The sequence below is a fragment of the Solenopsis invicta genome, chromosome 9 (assembly GCF_016802725.1).
Source record: "Solenopsis invicta isolate M01_SB chromosome 9, UNIL_Sinv_3.0, whole genome shotgun sequence".
Lineage (NCBI taxonomy): Eukaryota > Metazoa > Arthropoda > Insecta > Hymenoptera > Formicidae > Solenopsis > Solenopsis invicta.
Window position 1 is genome coordinate 17,323,886 of NC_052672.1, and position 24,631 is coordinate 17,348,516.

A 24,631-nucleotide genomic window follows, 5' to 3' on the forward strand; every position below is an offset into this window, starting at 1 on the left:
CACAAACTTCTGAGTAAATTGGCATAGAAATATTACATATAGAGTAGAGGAGCCATAAACAGATCTGTAAGTGGTGATGTCCCCCCGTTAGAAAAAGAGAGAAGATAGGACCTATATTCTTGTCTTTGTTGTACTAGCGCCATTAAGAGAGAGATAGACTAAAGCTCCCATTTTCTGTCTCTTTCTATCAATGGGTCACTTTTGAAGCTGGCTTCTCTACTCTATGGGTGCTTTCCAACAAGAGATACAGGCGACACTGTGTAACACAATAGGCCTGTTCGTGTTGCTGCCCTTTTTGAATTAATTTCTTTGTCGTCTCTCTTTTTTTTACGATCGAATATATATTTATCTCATCTCAAGTGCAAAAATTTTTGGGGATTTCAAGCAACTCGAACAGACCTAATAGTGCCAACACATCGGGCAAATAAATTATTTTTTCAAGCGTGGTACTGCTACATTTTAGTCATGTTCAGTTATGTTTTGTTGCCTTAGGGCCAATTTCACAACCTTCAGTTAACTTAATCGGCTGATTCTTCTATCGGAATTGACCAATTGCATTTGTCGTTAAGTAAAATTGACCAAAAATAACCAATCACGATTGACTTTTAACCGGTTAGTTAAGTTAACCGTAGGTTGTGAAACTGGCCCTTAACATACAAAATTAAAATTATAGTTTGAACTTTTCGTTTCTTTACATACTACATTTTTAAATTAGCACAATGGACTTATATTTTTACTAAAAATGTTTCGTGTTCGAAAATAACGTACCAGACTCAGAATTCTTAGATGGTAATCAATATTCATTATTTTTATTTAAAGAATTGTAAGCCTAAGAAACAATGCATTCGTTGATTATTCATTATTCATGCGTATTTCAAAGCTTATTGTATAAAGGCCGCAGATTGGTCCGTTAGCACATGCATAAGGAAATGGACCAATCAATTTCCTTATGCAGCTATGCAAAAGCCTGTGCCGCGGCCTTTAATAGGCTTGTTTTCTATTCCTGCACTAGACTGCACTGGAACGTTCCTTCTTGCTTTCGCTAACTTTGAAACATCTATCTATTTCATTTTAAGTGTACACTTATTTAGAGAGTTCAGGAACAGAAAACAAACGGATTGTTTACTTCACTATCGAGTCTTTCACGAGCGTAAAATTTTTTTGTTTTTACGAACACGCAGCGAGTTTCGAGAAATTACCCAAGGGTGTTTACGATAACTAATCGGATCTCGGATTGGATTGAACAATGGTACTCAAGGCTGCGTTCAGATTCCCCACCCGAGTGCACCCAGGCACCTAAAGAGCGTTCAGATTCCTTTAGGGTGCAGTCCCATGGAGCGTATCAGGCGTATCGCGGATTGCGCGTATCGAAAATCTGACCAATCGCGAACGTTCCGCTGCTTTCAGTACGTGAACGTTTTGTTCCTACGGTCCCATGAAGCGGAATTTGCGTAAGCGTATTAAGCGGATGCTCAATCACGAAACGAATTTTGTTATTTCTCTCATCCAAACAGTCTTGTGATTGGTGAACCGCTGATCCGCTTACGCGAATTCCGCTTCATGGGACCGTAGGAACAAAAGCAGACGGAAGAATAGTAGAATATTCACAGTATATATAAAGTGAATTTTATTTAATTTATTAATTTATTTAGTATAAGTAAATAAAACATTTGACTTTTAACAGGTGCAGAATGAAATCGAAAACAATATTGCTTTCAATTGCTTTATTAATAAAACGTTTAAAACGAATAAATTACGATGTTTTTACCAGGCATGAAATACATCGTAAAATTATTAATCTTTATGCGCTTTATTATTAAGCATTAAAAAACGAGAGAAAAATTGCGAATAAAGGAAAACGGAAATATTGGGTCAGACCAATATTTGTAATTTGCAATTTGTAATTTGCAATTCATAATACAATATTTATATCCGTATTTATATTAAACTGAAATAATCAGTGTAGACTAATCAAAAATATGCTTCGTCAAATTCTAAACTAACCTTAAAATATTATAATTAATAAGTATTACAAAAATAATATTTTAAATTGCTATATGCTACTCACAGGACTTATATTTCCTTTGTTCATAATTGTTTTAATTGTATCAATTACAAGAAACTGCTATTTTTCTTTATGTTAACCTCAATCCGCTCTGATCCGCTCGATTGAATACGCTAAAGAATAACTTCGGCGGAACGGCAGCGAACCAAGAACAGCGGAAGCAGCGGAACGTTCGCGATTGGTCAGATTTTCGATACGCGCAATCCGCGATACGCCTGATACGCTCCATGGGACTGCACCCTTAGAGTGCCCCTACCGGACATTAGGTGGGTCGTTCACTTTATCACTCTGTCTATCCCGAGAGAGTGGAAAAACCACATTGGTCCTTGAGCCGGGTGAAACGGGTGGGTGACGTAAAGGTGCGTTCCAAAATGTATCGCTATAAAAATTTCTATATATTTGTGATAAAGCTCGTATATTTAAAACAAATTTAAAATAAAAAAATAAATTTAATTTAAAATATTATAGTAAATAAAAATTAAAATATATAAATATAATAAAGAAAAACGTTAATAACCAAGTAAAGTTTAAACGTTTTGTTTATTATTCTGTTTATGTAATTACAGATTAATAAATATTAATCTTTTATTCTATTAATGTAAGGTTTCTTGGTCTACAGTCTCACAAAACCGTTATATAAATATTTATATTTGAGGTTAGTATGTTAAAGATTTTTAGTATTATTAAATATTTTCTGATACTAATAAAATATACTGTTTGTTTTCTGTTCCTGAACTCCAATAATTAGTGCGCACTTAAAGTGAAATAGATATATATTTGAAAGTTAGTGAAAACAAGAAGGAACGTTCCAGTGCAGTCTAGTGCAGGAATAGAAAACAAGCCTATACATATAATAGATGATATGCGCAATATATATCTTCATCTAATTTGTTAAAATAAAAATTTATTTTCATTGTTTAAATTGATTCGTCCTATTCTACTAACATTTAATTTTCATCTACTTTAGCTATATTGATAAAAATATTCATAGTAAAATATTTATGTATTATCTTTATCGTTTATCTTAATTTATTATGTAATTTATTCTGAATCTGAGATATTTATGTTACTATTTCTCAGCGTTATTTGCTAAACACACCCAATGTTTGAGAGTGCGTTCAGATTCCATAAACCACTAGGGAGCTTTTCATTAGCTCCGCCCATTTACCCAGTCACCCAGAGATCACTCACCGGGTGGAGAATCTGAACGCAGCCAACGTAGGTATAGAAAATTTCCCTAGGCTAATCGGATTGACGATTGCTGTCTCAAATGTAATCCGATTGATGACGAAAGCGTGAAGACCGAGAAGCATGCTTGAAAAGTAAGTCTCTTTATTTTTTTAAATAATAACACAAAAAATCAAAGATTAAGTTAAAAAGAATGATTTGAATTTAGATTTATTGTAATTTTTTTGTCTAAACACTGGATTTCGTTTAAATTTCTGTTTGTAAAAATTAATTAATCTATTCTAAAGTTTGTGGTTATATCGGAAACAAATCAAAATTAATAAAACAATTATTAATTATTAGGTACATATTAAAGCATATAATATTTCAAGCATATCATATAGAATTCCTGTTTATTATAAACTCAGTAAACATAACTTTGAAATTATTCAACTACATTATACATTAATCAATATTAATTTATATGTTAAAAATCAATAATGTTTCTAAAAATGTTCTTTTTATTCTTTTCCAGATCGTAAATAAACTTCAATTCTATGAATAAATAAAAATTACTGGAAAATGGATTTATATGAAGAGGGCATTATTGAACAATATATCAATTTGTGCTAACTTGAAATTTGTAAAATCTACTTTTCTTTATTAGTTGTTTATTAGAGAGTAATAATATAAAAATGTAATATACGCATCATATATGCATACAATTATTTTAATTTTATTTATGTATATTCCGTTCTTATATTATTACTCTCTAATGAACAACTAACAAAGAATAGCAGATTTTACAAAAATTTAAGTTAGCACAAATTGATAATGTTCAATAATGCCCTTTCAATCCATTTTCCAGTAATTTTTATTTATTCTTGGAGTTGAAGTTTATTTACGATCTGGAAAAGAATAAAAAAAACATTTTCAGATACATTATTGATTTTTAACATATAAATTAATATTGATTAATGTATAATGTAGTTGAATAATTTCAAAGTTATTTTTACTGAGTTTATAATAAACAGGAATTCTATATGATATGCTTGAAATATTATATGCTTTAATATGTACCTAATAATTAATAATTGTTTTATTAATTTTGATTTGTTTCCGATATAACCACAAACTTTAGAATAGATTAATTAATTTTTACAAACAGAAATTTAAACGAAATCCAGTGTTTAGACAAAAAAATTACAATAAATCTAAATTCAAATCATTCTTTTTAACTTAATCTTTGATTTTTTGTGTTATTATTTAAAAAAATAAAGAGACTTTTCAAGCATGCTTCTCGGTCTTCACGCTTTCGTCATCAATCGGATTACATTTGAGACAGCAATCGTCAATCCGATTAGCCTAGGGAACTTTTCTATACCTACGATGAGTACCATTGTTCAATCCAATCCGAGATCCGATTAGTTATCGTAAACATCCACTGAAAGCAGTGGCGCTGCAGTATTAAACCTCGGTTATCTACCTTAAACGCCCGAATTTCGCCGTTCAACTTTAACCGCAGTTTAACAACGTTAACCGAGGTTTAAGACAGTTGTGGGACACAATATTTACCGTAAACCAAGTTTAAAGGTTTAAACTCCGGTTAAATTAAGTTGTAAAACTGGCCCTTATAAGATTAAATTGTGTTTTTTGAACCTGCATTTTCTAGTAAAACAATAAAGGGCCTCGCACATGAAATGCATAACAGAGCATAAGCGTAGCATAAGGCCTCTGGACCAATGGGAATCTTATGTAAATCAATATGGCGACTTTATGCTGGATACTCATTGGTCTATCGGTTTTATGTTGTGCTTATGTTATGTTATGTATTTCATGTGCGAGGCCCTTAACTTTCAAATCAGTTGTAAGCGTTGTAAGGATGCAGGTCGGCTTATGCGCCCCGTGCTCACGACTATACGTGAGCTTTATGTATGTGTACGTTTATCATTGTGTGCACTTGAACGTGTGCTGTTATCGCATTGGCTAAAGAGGATTAAACAAGGATCTGTATTGGTGCTGCCATTTTAGGTGCACAATCACGTGCATCCAATCACGTGCATCCAATCACGTGCATCCAATCACGTGGAACCCCGAAATGTCCAGATTCTCTACTTCTAGGGACTCTAGACTCCGTTCCTTCGAGGCGCTCGTGTGCTCGTGGACGCTCGGTCTGCTTCGTCTGGCTCCGTCCAGTTCCGTCGTTCGTGATCGTTCGTCCAAAGTTTGTCTGCTGTCATCCGCGGTCATATGATCCATATGATTGATCGCCACGCCAGCATTGGCTTGCATTTTTCTATTTTTTTCGTGTGCTATGTAGATAGCATTCAGTGTTCCATCATTTAAGAAATACGCATTTGAATTTCAATTGTCATCAAGAATGGGTAATAGGTCGAGTCTTCTTTTGCGCGAAGATGAAATAGCACAGATACAGAATGCCACTGGTTGCAAGTATCCATGTTATCTATTCATTCCATATGAGTTAATTGGTCGATCAATTTATTTCACGTGATCCGCTTAAACAATTTTTAGCGAGACAAATATGTAAATAATATCAATGTTGGAATATTCTTTATTACAGTTACACCAAATCAAATCGAACGTTTGTACAGCCGCTTCACAAGTCTCGATCGTGGAGATTGTGGGACACTTAGTCGAGAAGATTTTCTTAGAATCCCAGAGTTGGCGATAAATCCTCTTGGTGAAAGAATAGTAAACGCTTTCTTTGAAGAAAGTGGAAACGACAGAGTCAATTTCTTGCAGTTCATGCAGGTCCTGGCTCATTTTAGACCTATCAAGAAGAATAGTCCTAATCGGTTGAATTCTAGACAACAAAAGTTGAGATGTAAATATTATCGAGTATAAAATAATATATAATAATACTTTATGATCAACTTATTGCTTATTAAATTTATGAAATGTATCGAGAATTTGTTATTAAAAAATTTTTTTAGTTGCATTTAAAATGTATGATTTGGATAATGATGATCTGATATCGAAAGATGAACTACTCGCTATTTTGCACATGATGGTTGGTGCAAACATCAGGTAGGGATTTTTTTACAAATTATAAATTGATAACTTTATGATATTCTGTATATCTATTTCTATCATTAAATAAAATGTTTAACAAAAATTTAATAAACTTGTATTTCAGTGAAGAGCAGCTAACCAGTATTGCAGAACGGACCATAGTCGAGGCTGATGAAAATGGTGATGGTATGATATCGTTTGAAGAATTTTGTAAGGCACTAGAACGTACAGATGTTGAGCAGAAAATGTCCATAAGATTTCTTAGTTAAATTGATATTATGTAAATTAATGGTAGAATTTATAAGGTGTTAAACAATTGTGTTAATTTTTATAATTCCAAGATTGTGCAATATACAAACATCCATATGTAAGTAATCATATATAGTTGGTAACCAATGGAATATATTTGCGATTGAGATTGTAAGATTTATATAAAATATGTATAATATATAAAGCTTGGATTTTTATTGCAAGAATTGTAGAGAATTGTAAAAATGAGTACGTTGTACATTATATATATATATATATATATATATATATATATATATATATATATATGTATACATACATAATATACATATATATAAACCTACAAATTAAAAAATGTACAAATCAAAGGGATAAAAATTGATTCTAATTTTGGGTCAATTAATCTTGTATGTACAAAAATATGAAAAAAAAATGTATTTTAGGGGAATTAAAAGTAAATAAAAAAGTATTGAAAAATATTTGTATTGCATATTATTTCTTCAAATCTCTTTTCTAAAGTACTGAAATTTATTAATTGGAAAGAATGTATACTAAAGTATTAGTGTTTTTATTTTTATTAAAGACCAATTCTTTTTGTATCAATATATTGTAGATGGTTATCGAGTTTACAGGTCATTTGTGGAATTGCTGCAATAATATTTTTAATGTACAGATATTATACATAATTACATTTCAATAGTAACATCTGTATAGTAATGTGTAATATCGGTACATTAACGCAGCAAAATAATCTTTAAGAACATTTTACGTTCTTTAATTATCTATGTTGACTCGCATTAAAATGACATTCGATGATCGCACTTTACGCTGAAAAGGATGAGAGAAAATCGGTAACTACTTTCTTTAGTTTCGCGTCTGAAGCTTCGCTAATTAAATTTTCTTTCGCGATGGTAGCAAGAAGATCTTGTTGAGTAGACCTGAAAAAACAATACATTATAATAATTAAAATACATCGTTTATCATGTATATTAACGAAACATTATATAATATACATTATACAAATCATATTTAATATGTACCTGATGTGTGCAAGGAATTCTTTTTCAAAGCTGGTGATCTTTGTAGGATCCATTTTGTCAAGGTAACCACGTACACCGCAATATATAACTGCTACCTGTTCTTCAATAGCCATGGGAACTAAAAACAGAAATATGTGAGATGTTAACATCAATGTGTAAATCAATTAATATCAATTAATTATTAATATTAAATCATAACAATTTTACCATATTGTCCCTGTTTGAGAAGCTCCGTTAATCTCACGCCACGATTCAACAATTGCTGAGTCGCAGCATCCAAATCTGAACCAAACTGAGCAAAAGCCGCTACTTCACGATATTGAGCCAATTCTAATTTCATAGAACCGGCAACCTACGTAATCAAGTAATAATATATAAATATTTATATTTTACATTAATGATACATATTTTTTTTTCTTTTCTTTTGAAGATTTACAATACCTGCTTCATGGCCTTGGTTTGAGCAGCAGATCCGACACGTGATACAGATAAACCGACATTGATAGCAGGTCGGATACCTTTGTAGAACAATTCAGTTTCCAAAAAGATTTGACCATCGGTAATAGAAATGACATTGGTAGGGATGTAAGCAGACACATCACCAGCTTGTGTTTCAATAACAGGCAAAGCTGTCAACGATCCACCACCTAAATTTTCATTCATTTTGGCAGCTCTTTCAAGCAAACGAGAATGAAGGTAGAATACATCGCCAGGATAAGCCTCACGACCTGGTGGTCTTCTAAGCAGCAACGACATTTGTCGATAGGCAACGGCTTGCTTAGATAAGTCGTCGTAAATGATTAAGGCATGTTTTCCATTATCTCTGTAGAATAATAAACTCTATGTGATTCTGTAGCAACAAATTGTGTGTGTGTGTGTGTGTGTGCGCGCGCGCGCGCGCGCATATATATATATACACACACACACTAATTTTAATTAAAGGAATAGAAATAAACGTTAAGTTAAAAAAAATAGATAAAATATTTTAAATATCCACCTGAAGAATTCTCCCATGGCACATCCCGAGTAGGGGGCCAAATACTGAAGCGGAGCTGCATCGGAGGCAGTGGCAGATACAATGATAGTGTAATTGATAGCACCGCTATCTGTTAAACGCTTTACAATTTGTGCAACAGTGGATCTTTTTTGACCAATAGCGACATAAATGCAATATAATTTCTTTTTCTCCTCTCCACCATCATTGAAACGTTTTTGATTGATAATAGTGTCAATGGCAAGAGCAGTTTTTCCAGTTTGCCTATCTCCAATGATCAATTCACGTTGACCACGACCAATAGGCACTAAGGAATCTACAGCTTTAATTCCAGTTTGCATAGGTTCTCTGACTGATACTCTGTTATGCGAAAAGAGTTATATAATGTCATATACATGTTGAACATATAATTAAATCATTTAATCTCATTTTTCAAAAGCAGGTTATCAATTGTTTTTTTTTTTTTTTTTTTAGGAAAATTGAATAAAAATAAGTTATAAATTACCTGGGGATAATGCCTGGAGCTTTTGTTCCAATACGGAATCTTAATTTGCTGTTTAGTGGTCCCTTGCCATCGATAGGATTACCCAAGGCATCAACGACACGACCCAATAATTCTTCGCCAACGGGAACGTCGACGATAGCACCAGTACGTTTGACGATATCGCCCTCCTTAATGTGTCTGTCATTACCGAATACGACAACACCCACGTTGTCAGGTTCCAAATTCAAGGCCATACCCTTTAAGCCTGAGCTAAATTCTACCATCTCATCGGCTTGAATGTTCTTCAATCCATACACACGTGCGATACCATCTCCAATACTGAGTACCCTGCCAGTCTCTTCAAGATTAGCCTAAAGAAAATGTACATTTTCTTTAAGTGTTGAAAAATATTTTTTAAATTATAAAAGTATACGTTCAAAATTAATAAGAACAAAATGTTTAAAAAATATAATCATATTAAATAATTGAAATAATTGAAGATCAAATAACATGGTAATTTATTTCTGACGAGATCGATTTACCTTTGGTGCTGATCCAAGAATACGTTCTTCCAGGATAGCAGAAATTTCTGCCGAGCGGCGGCTGCAGGAGACATGATACTTGCGAGAAGCTATAGTAGCCACAGGCCAATTAATCTAAAACACGAAAAAGTATGTATATACATATAACAGTGGTCAAATGTTCCGCCGAAACTCTTATTACATAACTTGCTGCTCCAACACACTTTACATAATACACTATATATCGTTAACATCACTAGCATCGTATGAATATTAATCGATCTACGAATCAGAACGCTTACTTTGTTTCTTATTTACAGTCTTCGCGGAGATCGAAAACGACAAGTGCAACGATAAATCGGAGCGCAGAGCAGAGCAGAGCAGAGCAGAGCTTTGACAAAGTGGAAAATGTCGACAGGCGTGCAAGTTTCGATGGCCGCGAGTGCGAGAAAAGATTTTCTTCTATTTACCTGGACCGTGGTGTTCGGCAGGTGCCTGGCCAAGGATGAGACTAAACGTAAGGATAACAGTGCCATTTTCCGCCGGCCAGGCTATACGTGAATCAAGGTGAAAAGACGCGAAGACGACCGGTCGACTCGAGATAGGATAGGCGCAGGTAGCGAAGATCGGAAGAACGTCCGCCGACGGCTCCGCTCTCTATTCTCCTCTCTCTCCCCCGCCTGTCCAAGTCTACGTCCGCGCCTGACTGCGCCTGACTCGTAACGCAGCCATGCGCAGGAAATCGACGGCCATCGATTCGTCTTCGTTCGTAACCTAACCTCTCATTCAAGCGCGTTAATCAAACATACATTTCCGCTCAACTTTTCAGCAATTTGTCATCCTAATTTAATATATTACGCGTCGCATGGCTCAAATATAAGAAACTATTATTTTCTGTGTGCATCTCGACGTCAATTCTCGCTAAAATTATGCGACATCGAGCGAATTTTCCGCAGACTTTTGCGCAGTGCACGTTACTGCAGTACGAAGCGGGAAATTTGAATGCGTACGTAAGTGAAAGAATGATAAAAATAAAAAAAGTTTGCGTATCGATATTAGCATGGAAAATTAATATAAATGCGTAACAAGAAGAGATGAGCGTCTTCTCTTTCCATTCCCGATGAGTGTGTTTACGAATTTACACTTAAATATACGTTTTACTTGAGTTTACAAAATATATAAAATTACGAATATGTCAAAGATAGCGAAAGTTTTGTTATTTCCCTACAGCTACGTAAATAGTAAGGCGAGAGAGAAAAATATCAGAGTGTATGTAATATTTTATGGTTGCATGTGCGTATGGTGCGTATACCTTGATTGTGGTGATGGGCTGTGGGCTGGGGCCTGGGGCAAGTGGGGCGAACTGTTAAGTGCAGTCTGTGCAGAAGCAGAAGGAAGGAAGGAAGCAGGAAGCGTCACTGCACCGGCGCGGCGCCAAGCGCTGCCAAGCGCAAAGCGCTTGGTTATTTCGTCTCGCGTCGATTCGTCGTATCGATTATCTTCGTTTACCGCGTGTGTGACTGCGGAGCGGACAGCTTTCCCTTAATTAAAAAACAAACGCACAATAAGAGAGTATAAAGGGCGAGGATTGTATGGGATGGAGATGGAGAAGTAGGAGCTGGAGAGCCTCGACGAATCGAGCAATGTCGGCGTCCGTCAGAATTTCAGTATTTTCCGTTGTTCCTTCTCAGACGCAAAAATGAAATTTCGGATTTAGCAAATTGTACTTGTAATTCTAATTAAGTAACAATTAACTGCCTATTGCTGTGATTGTAAAATGAATCATTTATGAGGAAATCGTCGATGCATCTACGATATATCTAAAGATGTATATTGTATATATTTCGTATCTGAGTTGATACATATACATGTATGCATGTGAACAACTCTGATATACATGTAATTTTAGTGTATGAAAGACTTTGTGAATTTCCTCTATTATATATCAAAGAATTGATCAGTGTCTAGCAAGTGAGACAACATGGACTCTGCAACCGAGCTGGAACATATAGAAAAATTGGCAAAGGAAGCGGAATGCTTAAAGATACGCTTAGAGGACGAGCGACAAAAATTGAATGATATTACACGTAAGTGAATCAACAATTGACTTGGGACTTAATTTATCAATATTATGCCCCTTTATATCCCATATCTTATCTTTTACACATTGTTTTAGTTGCCAGTGTAGCAGATAGACTTGAAGCAATTAATTGTATAAATGTAAAACCTAGACGTATATTAAAAGGGCATCAGGCCAAAGTTTTATGTTCCGATTGGTCTCCCGATAAGCGTCATATTGTCTCTTCTTCACAAGTAAGTTTTATCATTTTACTTGTTATGTGTGTGTGTGTGTGTGTGTGTGTGTGTGTGTGTGTGTGTGTGTGTGTGTGTGTGTGTGTGTGTGTGTGTAAAATACTGTATATATTATTTTATTTTTAGGATGGAAGAATGATTATATGGGATGCCTTTACAACAAATAAAGAACATGCCGTTAGTATGCCAACTAGATGGGTGATGGCATGTGCTTATGGCCCTAGCGGTACTTTGGTTGCATGCGGGTACATATTAATTATAATAGATTATGAGGAATTTATTACAAGTTAATATTTATTTTAAAGAATTTATTATTGTTTATTATATTATAATTTATTATAATAATATATTAAGCTCCAATTAAGATTTGTACGATAAAATGCTATTGTAAGTATTGTTTTACTTGTGTAACTGTTGTAGAGGTCTGGATAATAAGGTTACAGTGTATCCATTAAGTTTAGAGGATGATGTTTCGGCCCATAAGAAGACTGTTGGTACACATACGTCATATATGTCATGCTGTGCGTTTCCCAACAGCGATCAACAGATTTTAACGGGTAGTGGAGACAGCACATGTGGTTTGTGGGATGTAGAGAGCGGGCAATTATTACAGAGTTTTCAAGGACACTCCAGCGACGTTATGTCTATCGATTTAGCGCCGAGTGAAACTGGGAACACATTTGTGTCTGGTGGTTGTGACAAACTGGTTTTGATTTGGGATATGCGCAGTGGCCAGTGCGTGCAAAGTTTTGAAGGGCATCAATCCGATGTTAATTCAGTATGTAATATTCAAATTACATGCATTTCATACTTTGAGTTATAGTATTGATCGAGTAGTCGTTATATCATTAATTGATATATTTTACTTATCCTTAATGTATAATGTTGAATATAATATTGTTATATATTCATTATTTATTCAATATAGGTAAGATTTCATCCAGGCGGTGATGCAGTAGCAACAGGTTCGGACGATGCTACGTGTCGCTTGTTTGATCTGCGTGCCGACAGAGAAGTTGCAGTATACACAAAAGAAAGTATAATATTTGGAGCAAACGCGGTTGATCTCAGTATAAGTGGGCGCTTGCTCTTTGCCGGATACAATGATTACACGGTGAATGTATGGGATACTTTAAAGTGCCAACGAGTGGCGCTGTTATATGGGCATGAAAATCGAGTTTCGTGTCTAAGAGTTTCACCAGACGGTACTGCCCTGTCTACTGGAAGTTGGGACGCGACTTTACGAGTTTGGGCTTAGCTTCACGATTACTATTACTATCTTAAACATTTTGAAATATGAGATACTCCTGATAGCACATAGTTTATATTTATTATTTTGTCTTATTTATTTAGAAACTTTTGCCTTCTCAAATACTTTTTGTATATTATTCATGTTTTCATCATACCAAATATGTATAATGCATTAAATTGTTGTGCATTTAATAGCAAGCATGTTTTGTCATGCAAAATATTATCCATAATATGTAATATAAGTACAGTAATGTGATAAATATTAATAAAGTTGCATACACACACACACACACACACACACACATTAGGCTGGTCCTAATCTACAGATAAATTTTAGTGAATCACAATATGTATGCTCCAAAAAATAAAGTTTCATAAATCTAAATCTTGTTAACTTCCTTAATATAAGTATTAGTTTTATATTAAAGTTTATCATTTTTTTTTTACATATATCAGTTTATCGATTGTTATTATATAGACTGTTGGATGAATTTGTTGTATATAATAATAGATATGTATTATTTAGTTGTATTATGTTCCATTTTTACACTTAAAAGAAGCATGTATTTAGATGTCGAGAGCAAAAGGGATAATGCGGCGCACGCGCGCGCACATATGCACACACACACACTAGAGCAAACATAAGCGATCACCAATCAGCTATTCGTTTTTCCGGAAATAATAAAAGTAGTAGAATATAATTGGCTATTACACGTTTTACGTGCTAATAACTTGTTCAGAGGTGAAATTTTACTATAGCCTCAAATACCAAATTTTATATTATTTGTATATCAGTAATTTTATACATTGTTATTTTTTGTAATAGAATTTGTTCTATCTATTTTCTTTGTGACGTTCGATTACATTTCTCTTTTATCTTGAGTGCTATTCCAAAGTGTAACAGAACATTTTCTTTAAGAACAGACTTGAGATCTAAAACAGCTGGCCATTTACCGATCAACCCTATTGTTGTGGGCAAAATTCAGTAAATTCTTTGGTCATTTGTGGTGACACATGTTTGATACACGTAAGTGCCGCGAATCTGACTTAGCACTTTGCAATTACTTGTTATTAAAAGAGAAAATTTTTAATTCAACATCTTATAGGTATAATAGATTGATAAGTTGCAGTTACAAGGAATAAATATGCCTCAATACACAAGTATGTATTTGATTATCATAGCGTGTATCTTTAACCTAAAAGCTTATATTCGCATTTATGAATGATTGAAAAAATAACGCATTATTATAATTTTTAATATATTTTAATTTTAAAGATAAGTAATTTAGTTTAATTGTCAAAATTATGTGGAATATAATGTGGAAAATATGTAGCTATGCTTGGCAAAACAATCTAAGAGAACCCAATTCTCATCGCAGTGTACACACATTGTTTTTTAACACCTTTTCTACACACTTTGAGTATTGACACTTCTAAATTATTTTTTATTTTTTAAAGTATAAAAAATTCTTTAACTCTTATATATATATCTTAATATACTTAAACATTTCTAGACAGTATTTATGTGATTATTTATTTAAAAAAATATAAAGTAAATGTTATAACTAATTACAATGCTTTTAGATTAAAAAAAAAAAAACAAATTTGTAGAATTACAAATTGTTGAATTCTCAATTATTTGTATAAAATGTTGATTTATATACCCAACTCCCTAATGCAATTTAAACTTAGAGTTCAACTAATCTGTATATTTTTTGTATATGTTACGTTATTTATATTGCTATCAATTAAGTTTTTAATTTATAATTTTTAATGAAATATTACAAAAAATTATATTCCAGTTACGTTTATTTAATTTGTCATATCTTTTTCTTTTTTTTTATTTTTTACTTATAGATTATCAATATATTTCAGTTAAAGTTAAATGGGGCAAAGAGCTCTTTTCTAATGTGGAAGTTAATACGGAGGAAGATCCAATATTATTTAAAGCACAGCTCTTTGCTTTGACTGGAGTTCAACCAGAGAGACAAAAAGTTATGCTCAAAGGAATGACACTCAAAGACGACGATTGGGGCAATCTAAAACTCAAAGATGTAACAATATATAAATATTTGTTCTAACTTAATTGACGTAGCATATAATGTTTAACAGATTTGTAATTTGATTGTTGATTTAGGGTGTTACTATACTTATGATGGGTTCTAAGGAGGAAGACGTACCTACCGAACCAATAGAAAAGCCAGTTTTCTTGGAAGATATGAATGAAGCTGAATTGGCTACAGCTTTGGATTTACCATCTGGTTTACTTAATCTTGGCAATACGTGTTATCTAAATGCAACGGTACAATGTTTAAAAACTGTACCGGAATTACGAGAAGCCTTGAAGGTTTTTTCAGGAGGTTGGACGACAGGTGCAAGTTTATCAATAACTGCACAAAGTATAACTGCGTCATTAAGAGACCTGTATGATAACATGGACAAGGGCACAGCTAGAGCGCCACTTGTTTTGCTTCAAATGCTACATTTGGCCTTTCCAAGATTTGCAGAAAAAACAGAACAAGGTGTATTTCAGCAACAAGATGCAAATGAATGTTGGACGGAGTTAATTAGGATGTTGCAACAAAAGTTACCTATAAAGGTCATTAAACATGTGCTAACAATTTTTTAAATCTTAAATTATTTTATTGTTTATTTGTAATTTATATATAAAATCATTATTGAATGTCTGCGTACTTGTAACAGAACAATCCAGATGTACCAGAAGACAATAGTAAAGCAGCTAAGCCAAGATCGTTTATCGAACAATATTTTGGTGGTATATTTGATTATGAATTGAAGTGTACTGAATCAGAGGACGAACCAGCTACTGTTGGAAAAGAAGAATTTTTACAATTGAGTTGTTTTATTTCGACTGAAGTTAAGCATATGTATTTTGGACTTAGGAACAAAATGCAGGAACAAATTACAAAAATGTCTCCGACGCTTGGCAGAAATGCCACTTATATAAAAACGGTAAGTTTTGTTTACTTGCATATACATGCACACACGCGCGCACACGCACACATACATTCTGGACTTTTCTATATTAATATGCTCTTTCGGCTTTTTAGTCAAAAATTAGTAGGTTACCAGCATATTTAACCATACAATTTGTACGGTTTTATTACAAGGAAAAAGAAGCGATTAATGCAAAAATTTTAAAAGACGTGAAATTTCCTTTGGAATTTGATGCTTTCGAATTATGTAGTCCTGAACTTCAAAGTAAACTTATACCTATGCGTGAAAAGTTCAAGGAATACGAAGATACTTTGGTAGAGGAATCTTGTGATGCAAAAACTAAAGATAAGGGAGATAGCGCAAAAAAAGAGATGAAAAAAGAAGCATTCTGGTTTAAAGATGGTAAGAGAATAATAATATTGGTTTGATAATTAGCTGTGTTCTAAAAATTCAATATATTTAATATTACTTATATTGTAGATTTGGGCTCAAATAATAGTGGCTATTACAAATTACAAGCAGTTCTGACACACCGAGGACGTTCCAGCAGCAGTGGTCATTATGTCGGTTGGATTCGACAGAAAGGTGATACGTGGATGAAGTGCGATGACGACGTTGTTACTGCCGTTACAAGCGAAGAAGTTTTAAAACTTAGCGGAGGTGGAGATTGGCATTGTGCATATGTTCTTTTGTATGGTCCTAGAATTTTAGAAGTGGAAGTGAAGGATACAAAAGACATTCCAGTTAATATGGACAATACTGAAGCTTAACTGATAAATAACTGCTTTAAATTATGCTAGACAAGAAATTGCTTGGGTTACTAGCTCCATACAAGTAATTGTTTGTTCTCTTGTATCAATTAATATAACAGTGACATTAAAACATAACATGCTACAATATATACATATATATATATATGTGTGTGCGTGCGTGCGCGCGCGCATGTGTGTGTGTGTGTGTGTATAATATTTGGAATAATAATTTCGTCACATATAGAAAGTAACTTTTTGTCTATTATCTAATAATTTTTTAAATATTAGACAAAGACAAACAAATTGGTTATTAATTGCTAATTTTTATAAAAATAAATAATAGTTACATTGATATGCTAGCAACAGAAATTTGCACGTAAAATACATAATTCGAATATACAGACAATAAGAAACGATCATTATTATTTATCTATTATACAATTAACTATATAAAATTTTATTTTGCTTTTAGAACGTAAATAAAAACTCCATATTGCGCAATAAAAGCTGTACATTTTAATGAAAAGTATAAGATAGAATGCTCTTTTATAATTACAAAAATTTACTATCCGATTTGTTTGTCCTGAAACAATTTATTTAAATTCAATTTTTTCTCTTGTCATCGGGTTGTAAAGTTGGGATATTATTTTTAATGAGTTTTGGAACGCAGTTAACATTGAAGTAGAGTTTTATCCCCAGAAACTGTATCGTATAATCCCTAGAAATCGTTCCCAAGATCTCAAATGGACGGAGAATTGTGCGTGACCAATCTCCATGTTGGATAAAAAAAAAGAGAAAATTGAAATAACGGTGCAAGAACACACCTATCGTAAGATTCGTAAGATGCAGGAGCAGCGTGACGAACCATGGACAATTCTTGATTTTGTCTTCAGTCTTCATCAATCTTCATTGACACTGAATGATGTTTCGATAAAATTGAATCAAGCATTCATGTACACTTAAAAATTTTGTAATTAATTTTCTTTATTATACCTGTACTAACAGTGTATTATATATTAATTATTGTTATAAATATACTCGTATGTATTATTTATTCGTACAACGATGGAGAAGGAAAGGTACGTAGAAAAATTTAGATAAAATTATATTAGAAAAATGTTTTCGAATTATTTAAGTAATTATTTAAAATTTATGTAACTTGTTTTTTTTAAGAAAAATTGCGGAATCATGTTAAAAGTTAATCTTTAGTGTTATTTTTTAGGTTAGAATTTTTGTGAATGAATAATAATGTGAATAAAAAAATTATTCCAGTTTTAAATAATATAAATGTGTATTGTTTGATAAATATTTAGGACATCGGAGCCTTACATACTTGCTTTAGATTCCAAAATCTTAAATGATTTTAATCTTTTTTTTTTTAAGACATTAAAAAAATATTTTAATAATTTTATTTTTTTATACCTTTATATAAAAGAAAAAAATCAAGTGTATACTTTCACAAAAATGTAAGATAGGACTTATATTTTGAACATTTATTTACAGATTTACTATGCTTCTTTTGGAACCAGGAGAAATATTTTTTGAAGATTATAGTGTTCAGATGAAAAGGCTAGATGCTCCATTTTTTGAAAACAAAAATTGGATGGATGGGAGATTAAAATTGTGCTCTAAATCTTTAGTATTTGTAAATAAAGATATTAATCAGCCACTAATTAAGATTCAGCTTAAAGAAACTACATCGATAGAGCAATGTACATTGAGCAATGATATAGTAAGGTGAGTATATTTTAAATACATAAAAGAGAAATTAAGAAAAATAGATTAAATTTTACTTACTCCCTTAAAGTTCAAGATTATTATAATTGTTTATTCATTTGTGTTTGAATTTGTTGCAGTAATATGCTGTCAATAGAATGTAAGCAACATGTGGAAATGCTGGAGAAAAATGTATTGGCACCATATAAATTTATACACCAGAATACCATGTTCCACTTTTGTTTCAATTATGCAAAAGTAGAAGATTGTCTTTCGCAAATTCTACAGTTGCATAGAGCAGCGAGTTTAGTTACTGTTGAACAAAATGCTATGGTAATTTTTTTTTTTTTTTTTATTTATTAGGTATTTCTGAAGAATTATTGTTAATATTAGAGTCGTCTAAAATAATGCTTTTCATTTTTAAGATTATGGCTATTGTACACTCTAGACAGTCACGTGTATCTTTTGATACATCGTGGCTTGAGGATTTATATGAACAAGTGGTCCTGGAGACACAAGCGAACAAAGTATTACCACTTGTGATAAATCCAGGCAGAGTATTATTGACCAATTCAAGAATTTATTTTCAACCTTATAATAATATGGATCAGGTAATTATTTATAGTTACATATTATGCTTTTATACGACGTGAAGAGAAAGTACATTAGTTAAAACATTGTTTGATTTTAGCATCCTGTCCTTAAGATCCAATTGAAAGATATACGAAATATTATAAAAAGGAGATTTTTATTGCGACAAGTGGTAAATATTTCATAATCTAATATTCTACCATAAGATATATTTTAATAAAACTCTTATTATAAAGAGAAGCTACGTTAATAATTCGTCTGCAGGGTCTTGAAATTAAGTGGGTACGACAAATTGACAGCATCGAACATTTATTTTTATCATTTCAAAATCAAGATGACAGAGATACACTATATGAAAATTTACTTAAACAATCGGCAGTTTCTCTTGAGACTGTACCACAAAATCAAATGACAATGAGATGGCAAAATGGATACATATCGAATTATGATTATATTTTATATGTAAATAGGTAATTATTAAGATTTTAAGTTAAGTTTTGTTGCTGCAAAAAATTATATAATTAAAGAATACATTTGAATTATATTGTCTGATTTCAGTTTGGCCGATAGAACATTTCACGATTTGACACAATATCCGGTGTTGCCTTGGATTATACAAGATTATATTTCTACAACATTAGATTTAAATGATATTAATGTTTATAGAGATCTTTCAAAACCTATTGGCGCATTAAATCCTAGTCGTCTAGAAAAGCTAAAAGTATACATATTAAATTTTTTTTATTAAATATTTACATAATATATCATGATATTACATATCTATCACATATCTTAAAATTTTTTTTATACTTTTTTATACTCTTTAAGTATTTCTTTAAACTGACTTACAGTAAATCTGAAATTCTATAAATACTAATATTTGTATATTTAATTAATTTTTTATGCCATTGTTTTATGCTTTAACTTTTATAATTTTGTAATAAAATGCATAAAAACTTTTTCATATATATCTATATTATTGTAGGAACGATATTCGGAAATGTCTGATCCAAAGTTTTTATATGGTTCTCATTATAGTGCACCAGGTTTTGTACTATTTTACTTAGTACGAAAATATCCTCAATATATGCTCTGTCTTCAAAACGGAAGATTTGATCATCCGGATAGAATGTTCAACAGGTATATATCATACTTTTTTCTTTAACTTTTTTCAATATTTGCTTTAAAATATTAACAAATTGTAATAGCAATTTATGCACACATGAAGAAACAAATATTTATTATGCTCTAAAAACTATAAGAGGATTGGATTATACATTTATTTTGTAAGAAAAGACAGAAAAAAAAATAATAAGAAATGCTTCAAATATTGTAAAAGTACATAATTACTCTATCAAATGTGCAGAAACAATTTTATGTTTCACTTTTACCGACAAAAATACCTAACAGTATAGCCGACGTGTGGAAAAATGTTTTGGTGAACATGTCTGACTTTAAAGAACTGATACCGGAGTTTTATGACATGGGCAATGGTGGTGACTTTCTAGTGAATAATTATGGTATCGATTTTGGCTATCGGCATGATGGTACAAAAATAGGCGATGTACAACTACCTCCTTGGGCAAAAGGTGAGAGATGTTTAATTCTAATTTTATATCGTAAATCACTTACGTTAACGTATAATTGTTATTCACATTTTTCAAATTAGATAAAACCTTTATTAAGAAATACACTATCTTAATCGCTATTAGTATTTTTGAAGTATTTCTCCTCCCCCCCCTTTTTTTTTAATTATATGTTTCATTACTGTTTCTTGTGGTAAACAGTAAAGAAAATCATTCTATACATACACACACACACGCGCGCGCGCGCGATTAATTATATGATTATTATTATATAATGTTATAAATACACAAATATTTAATACATAAGATAAAAATTTAACTGGTACTTTAGGGCCAGCCGATTTTGTACAACAATTGAGAAATGCTTTAGAGAGTGATTACGTTTCTCAAAATCTTCATCATTGGATTGATTTAATTTTTGGCTATAAACAAAGAGGAATTGAAGCTGACAAAGCTGATAATGGTAAGAATTTAATTTTTATATCTTTCAGTATTATCTGTATGTATGTACGTACACACATGTACGCGCGTGTGCACATACATACATACACAATAAAAGCAAATTAAAATACTAATCTAAAATGTCATGAAAACACGATTGCTTTTAAAATATCTACAATATATTTTTGTTTTTGATGCAGTATTCTTCCATTTGTGCTATGAAGGAGCAGTAGATTTAGATACTATACGAGATATAAATGACAGACATGGACTTGAAGTACAAATTATGGAGTTTGGTCAAATACCAAAACAAGTTTTTACTTTACCTCACCCCAAACGTTTGACACCAGCTCTAAATTTATTATGTAGCGAAACATTATTGACTTCACAAGAATCAATGACTTCAAGTATTGTGTTTTACATACTTTTTACCTAATTAATTTATACCAGTGCTCATGTATGTGGATATAATATAGCTTAAAATTAAATGTTATTTTTAATTTTTCAGGCAGTACATGTGTAAAAGAAAAGTCAATTAATTTTACTAAATTAGTAGTGTTTCAAGCGCACAAAGACTGTGTCACAAGTATTGTACGAAAGAATACAACGAGTAACGACATTATATCCGTAGGGCAAGATGGAATGCTTAAATTATATAACATAAACGAAAAGAAACTGACACGCAGTGTTACCTTATCCTCGTTGTCGTTGTCATCTTGTATCTCGTATTATACACTATCGCAACGTAACATTCTTGTAGCAGGATCATGGGACAATACATTGTAAATATGATTAGATTCTGTACTATAAGTATTCATTATACATTGATATAAAATTATATCCATACATTTTCTTGGATTTAAAATAGAAGTTAGATGCAACATGCGTGTGAATTTGTTGATATAAATTAAAAATTATACATATATTTATATATTTATATATGCCTATAAGAAATTATTCAAATGTAAACTTTAACTACACTGTATTTTTTTTTAAGGATATTTTATGATATCGAATTTGGCAGAGTAATCGATGTTTTGCAAGGACATGAAGACGCTGTATCGTGTTTAGCGTGGAGCTCTACTCATCAAGTGATTATATCTGGATCATGGGATTGTACTGCAAAAGTTTGGCATGGATACACTTCTGGATCAAAAATTAAGCCTGCGGAATGTTTTATCGCACAATTAGATCATGACTCCAAAGTAACTTGTATTAATATATCGAAGTAAAGTATCATTTATATGCGTAATATAATAAGTACATAAACAAAATATTTATAATAAGAACGTACCTCCTAAATAACAAATTAATTTTCTCCAATAATATGTATGTACACTTCTATTGTATCTATAAATTCTTACAATTATAGAGACGATACTATGTTGGTATCTGCTACAGAAGATGGTGAATTATGTTTATGGAGCATGAATAGTTATAATTTACAAGCTACTATTAAAGGTAAATATTTTTTTATCTTAAAGCTATCGTTAAAATTGTTTAAAAAAAACTAGACATATTAAATTTGTGAATGTAAATTTAGACAAATCTGATTACTTAAATTTTTAATTATTTATAGGCTAAAAATGTACATATTATTTTTATGGTAAATTTATTTTAATAAAAGAGAAATATCTATATTTATTATAAGAAAAATATAATACGTATCGTTAATGCGCAAGCATTATTTTCAATTCTTATTATTAAAAAATACTTTTTAATTATAAAATGAAATAAGGATACCATTAATCATCATTGATGTCTATTATTGTTTAAAGGCCATACATGCAGAGTAAACGCAGTAACATTCGATGAACAATGCAGCAGTGTGATATCATGCGCAGAAGATAAAGTATTAAATATAATTGATGTTCGAACAAGTACACAGATATATTCCATCAGTTTAGAAAGCGAACCATTGACATTAACGTGGATGGGAACGTTCTTGTTGATAGGTGATAACGATGGAAATCTTAATATGTGGAATCATCAAGAGGCTGTATTTGTCTCGCAAATACATTGTCATGATGGTAAATTTGTTGCTAGTTCTTATTATATTACATATTATTATAGTATGACGTATTTATTTAAAACAATTTGTTATTTGTAATAAAAAACTAATATGTTATTAATTTATTTTATATGAACTATATTTTTATTTTATTTTATACAGAATTTATACACAATAAATTAATTGACAATTATAACATGTATTTTTCAGGACCGCTTTGCGCCTTAGCTGTAGCAGCTGATAGTAATTTAATAATAACAGGTGGAAAAGACAGGAAAGTCATTGTATGGGAATATCACGATCACTGACACAGTATTACAAATTATATACTATTACTATTAGTGTATAAAGAAAATTTTATGTAAATAGAATGTAGTTCTATATAACATAATATTTTATTACTTATATTTGTTATATACAATTGTTATATACTACAATCTAAGATACAGCATAACATGTTCAAAGTGATTGGAAAGGAAAGTTAAAAAATTTAGAAGCATATGATGCTTGTAAAAAAATATCTACAACAATAATGCTCATAATTTCATTGATATTTTCTTTAAGTTACCCCATATTAGATTCGTAACATGTACAAATTTCGTAACATACACAAATTTCTAATTTTCTGAAATTTGTATGTACTTCATATTCCAGAGAAACATAAAAAAAGATTCCTTTTTTTAAATTATATATTTTATCCTCTGGCATTTCTCTTCTTCTGTACACATAAAGGTGGAGCATTCCACGTGAAAGGGGTTCACCTAAAAATAAAATGTTTGGGATTTTTTTAATGATAATGAAAACATGTTAATGGACGTATTGTATAAGGTTAATGATAAAAAAAAAAAGTATTATATGTGTTGCATCAAAGATATTGAAGGTTATTATTTAAATTTTTAAAAAATGTTTTTCTTTTTTTTAACATTTGTAACTAAAATTAAAAAATTTTTAGAGACATGATTTTTTTTGTACTTTCAGATGATAATTTTTTAGTTTTAAATAAAAAAATAAACAATTTTATCTATTTTTAAAAATCTGAAAAAAATTCTCAAAAAATACTTCAATACATGTAGAATATCGCATCATAAAGCAAATTTTGGGATCGCAATGGGATCCTCTCGAAAATAAATATTTTTACCAATACAAAATTATAATTTCAGCCAAAAGCTAGATAATATCAATTTTTATTGGTCAATTATTTAGTATTACGTAAATAATATATTTTTAACAAATAATTATAAAATAAAAAATAGTTGTGAAGTCTGCGTTTTATATTATTTAGACTTATTTATTTAATTATTTTTTTTTTGGAAAAAAATCTCGTTTCTCATCAAAACTGAATTTTTTTTAAATTAATTAATCTTCGCTCGCAGGAATAATCGCATGATATTTTAATGTACCCGAAATAGTTCCCAAAATTTATTTTATGATGCGATATTCCACATGTATTGAAGTATTT

At 31.3% G+C, this 24,631-nt stretch overlaps 5 protein-coding genes across 10 annotated transcripts; 4 read left to right on the forward strand and 1 right to left on the reverse strand.

The window, feature by feature from the left end:
* Positions 1-5,428: 5,428 nt before the first annotated feature.
* On the forward strand, positions 5,429-6,993 carry LOC105201806 (calcineurin B homologous protein 1). Its single transcript, XM_011170010.3, has 4 exons — positions 5,429-5,679; positions 5,814-6,077; positions 6,187-6,280; positions 6,390-6,993. Exons 1-4 carry the CDS (start codon positions 5,613-5,615, stop codon positions 6,532-6,534), a joined length of 570 nt encoding a protein of 189 aa, XP_011168312.1. The 5' UTR covers positions 5,429-5,612; the 3' UTR covers positions 6,535-6,993.
* A 72-nt stretch (positions 6,994-7,065) lies between these two features.
* On the reverse strand, positions 7,066-10,261 carry LOC105201805 (ATP synthase subunit alpha, mitochondrial). Its single transcript, XM_011170009.3, has 8 exons — positions 10,024-10,261; positions 9,575-9,688; positions 9,054-9,403; positions 8,552-8,908; positions 7,996-8,377; positions 7,762-7,906; positions 7,555-7,672; positions 7,066-7,452 (listed from the first exon to the last, which is right to left on the reverse strand). The coding sequence occupies exons 1-8, from the start codon at positions 10,087-10,089 to the stop codon at positions 7,338-7,340; spliced, it is 1,647 nt and encodes a 548-aa protein (XP_011168311.1). The 5' UTR covers positions 10,090-10,261; the 3' UTR covers positions 7,066-7,337.
* A 656-nt stretch (positions 10,262-10,917) lies between these two features.
* LOC105201804 (guanine nucleotide-binding protein subunit beta-5) lies at positions 10,918-13,502 on the forward strand. The gene is made up of 6 exons (XM_039453284.1): positions 10,918-11,381; positions 11,463-11,640; positions 11,730-11,866; positions 11,993-12,111; positions 12,287-12,644; positions 12,795-13,502. The coding sequence occupies exons 2-6, from the start codon at positions 11,535-11,537 to the stop codon at positions 13,122-13,124; spliced, it is 1,050 nt and encodes a 349-aa protein (XP_039309218.1). The 5' UTR covers positions 10,918-11,381; positions 11,463-11,534; the 3' UTR covers positions 13,125-13,502.
* Positions 13,503-14,003: 501 nt separating this feature from the next.
* Positions 14,004-16,976, forward strand: LOC105201802 (ubiquitin carboxyl-terminal hydrolase 14). Of its 5 annotated transcripts, none has more exons than XM_011170006.3 (7): positions 14,004-14,144; positions 14,224-14,278; positions 14,975-15,171; positions 15,255-15,716; positions 15,821-16,090; positions 16,189-16,477; positions 16,556-16,976. In XM_011170006.3, exons 2-7 carry the CDS (start codon positions 14,263-14,265, stop codon positions 16,843-16,845), a joined length of 1,524 nt encoding a protein of 507 aa, XP_011168308.1. In that variant the 5' UTR covers positions 14,004-14,144; positions 14,224-14,262; the 3' UTR covers positions 16,846-16,976. The 5 variants fall into 5 exon arrangements, with proteins under 5 accessions (XP_011168308.1, XP_011168309.1, XP_025989093.1 ...); XM_011170007.3 differs by having other exon boundaries at positions 14,008-14,144; positions 14,993-15,171; XM_026133308.2 differs by having other exon boundaries at positions 14,107-14,278; positions 14,993-15,171.
* Positions 16,977-17,331: 355 nt separating this feature from the next.
* Positions 17,332-23,862, forward strand: LOC105201801 (protein FAN). 2 transcript variants are annotated; one of them, XM_011170005.3, is made up of 16 exons: positions 17,332-17,906; positions 18,331-18,564; positions 18,684-18,876; positions 18,969-19,154; positions 19,235-19,306; positions 19,399-19,604; positions 19,693-19,855; positions 20,120-20,274; positions 20,545-20,723; positions 21,052-21,183; positions 21,362-21,568; positions 21,670-21,943; positions 22,159-22,389; positions 22,534-22,622; positions 22,940-23,191; positions 23,383-23,862. In XM_011170005.3, the coding sequence occupies exons 1-16, from the start codon at positions 17,893-17,895 to the stop codon at positions 23,478-23,480; spliced, it is 2,685 nt and encodes an 894-aa protein (XP_011168307.1). In that variant the 5' UTR covers positions 17,332-17,892; the 3' UTR covers positions 23,481-23,862. The 2 variants fall into 2 exon arrangements, with proteins under 2 accessions (XP_011168307.1, XP_039309215.1); XM_039453281.1 differs by lacking the exon at positions 18,684-18,876 and having other exon boundaries at positions 18,331-18,559.
* The last annotated feature ends 769 nt before the right edge of the window (positions 23,863-24,631 follow it).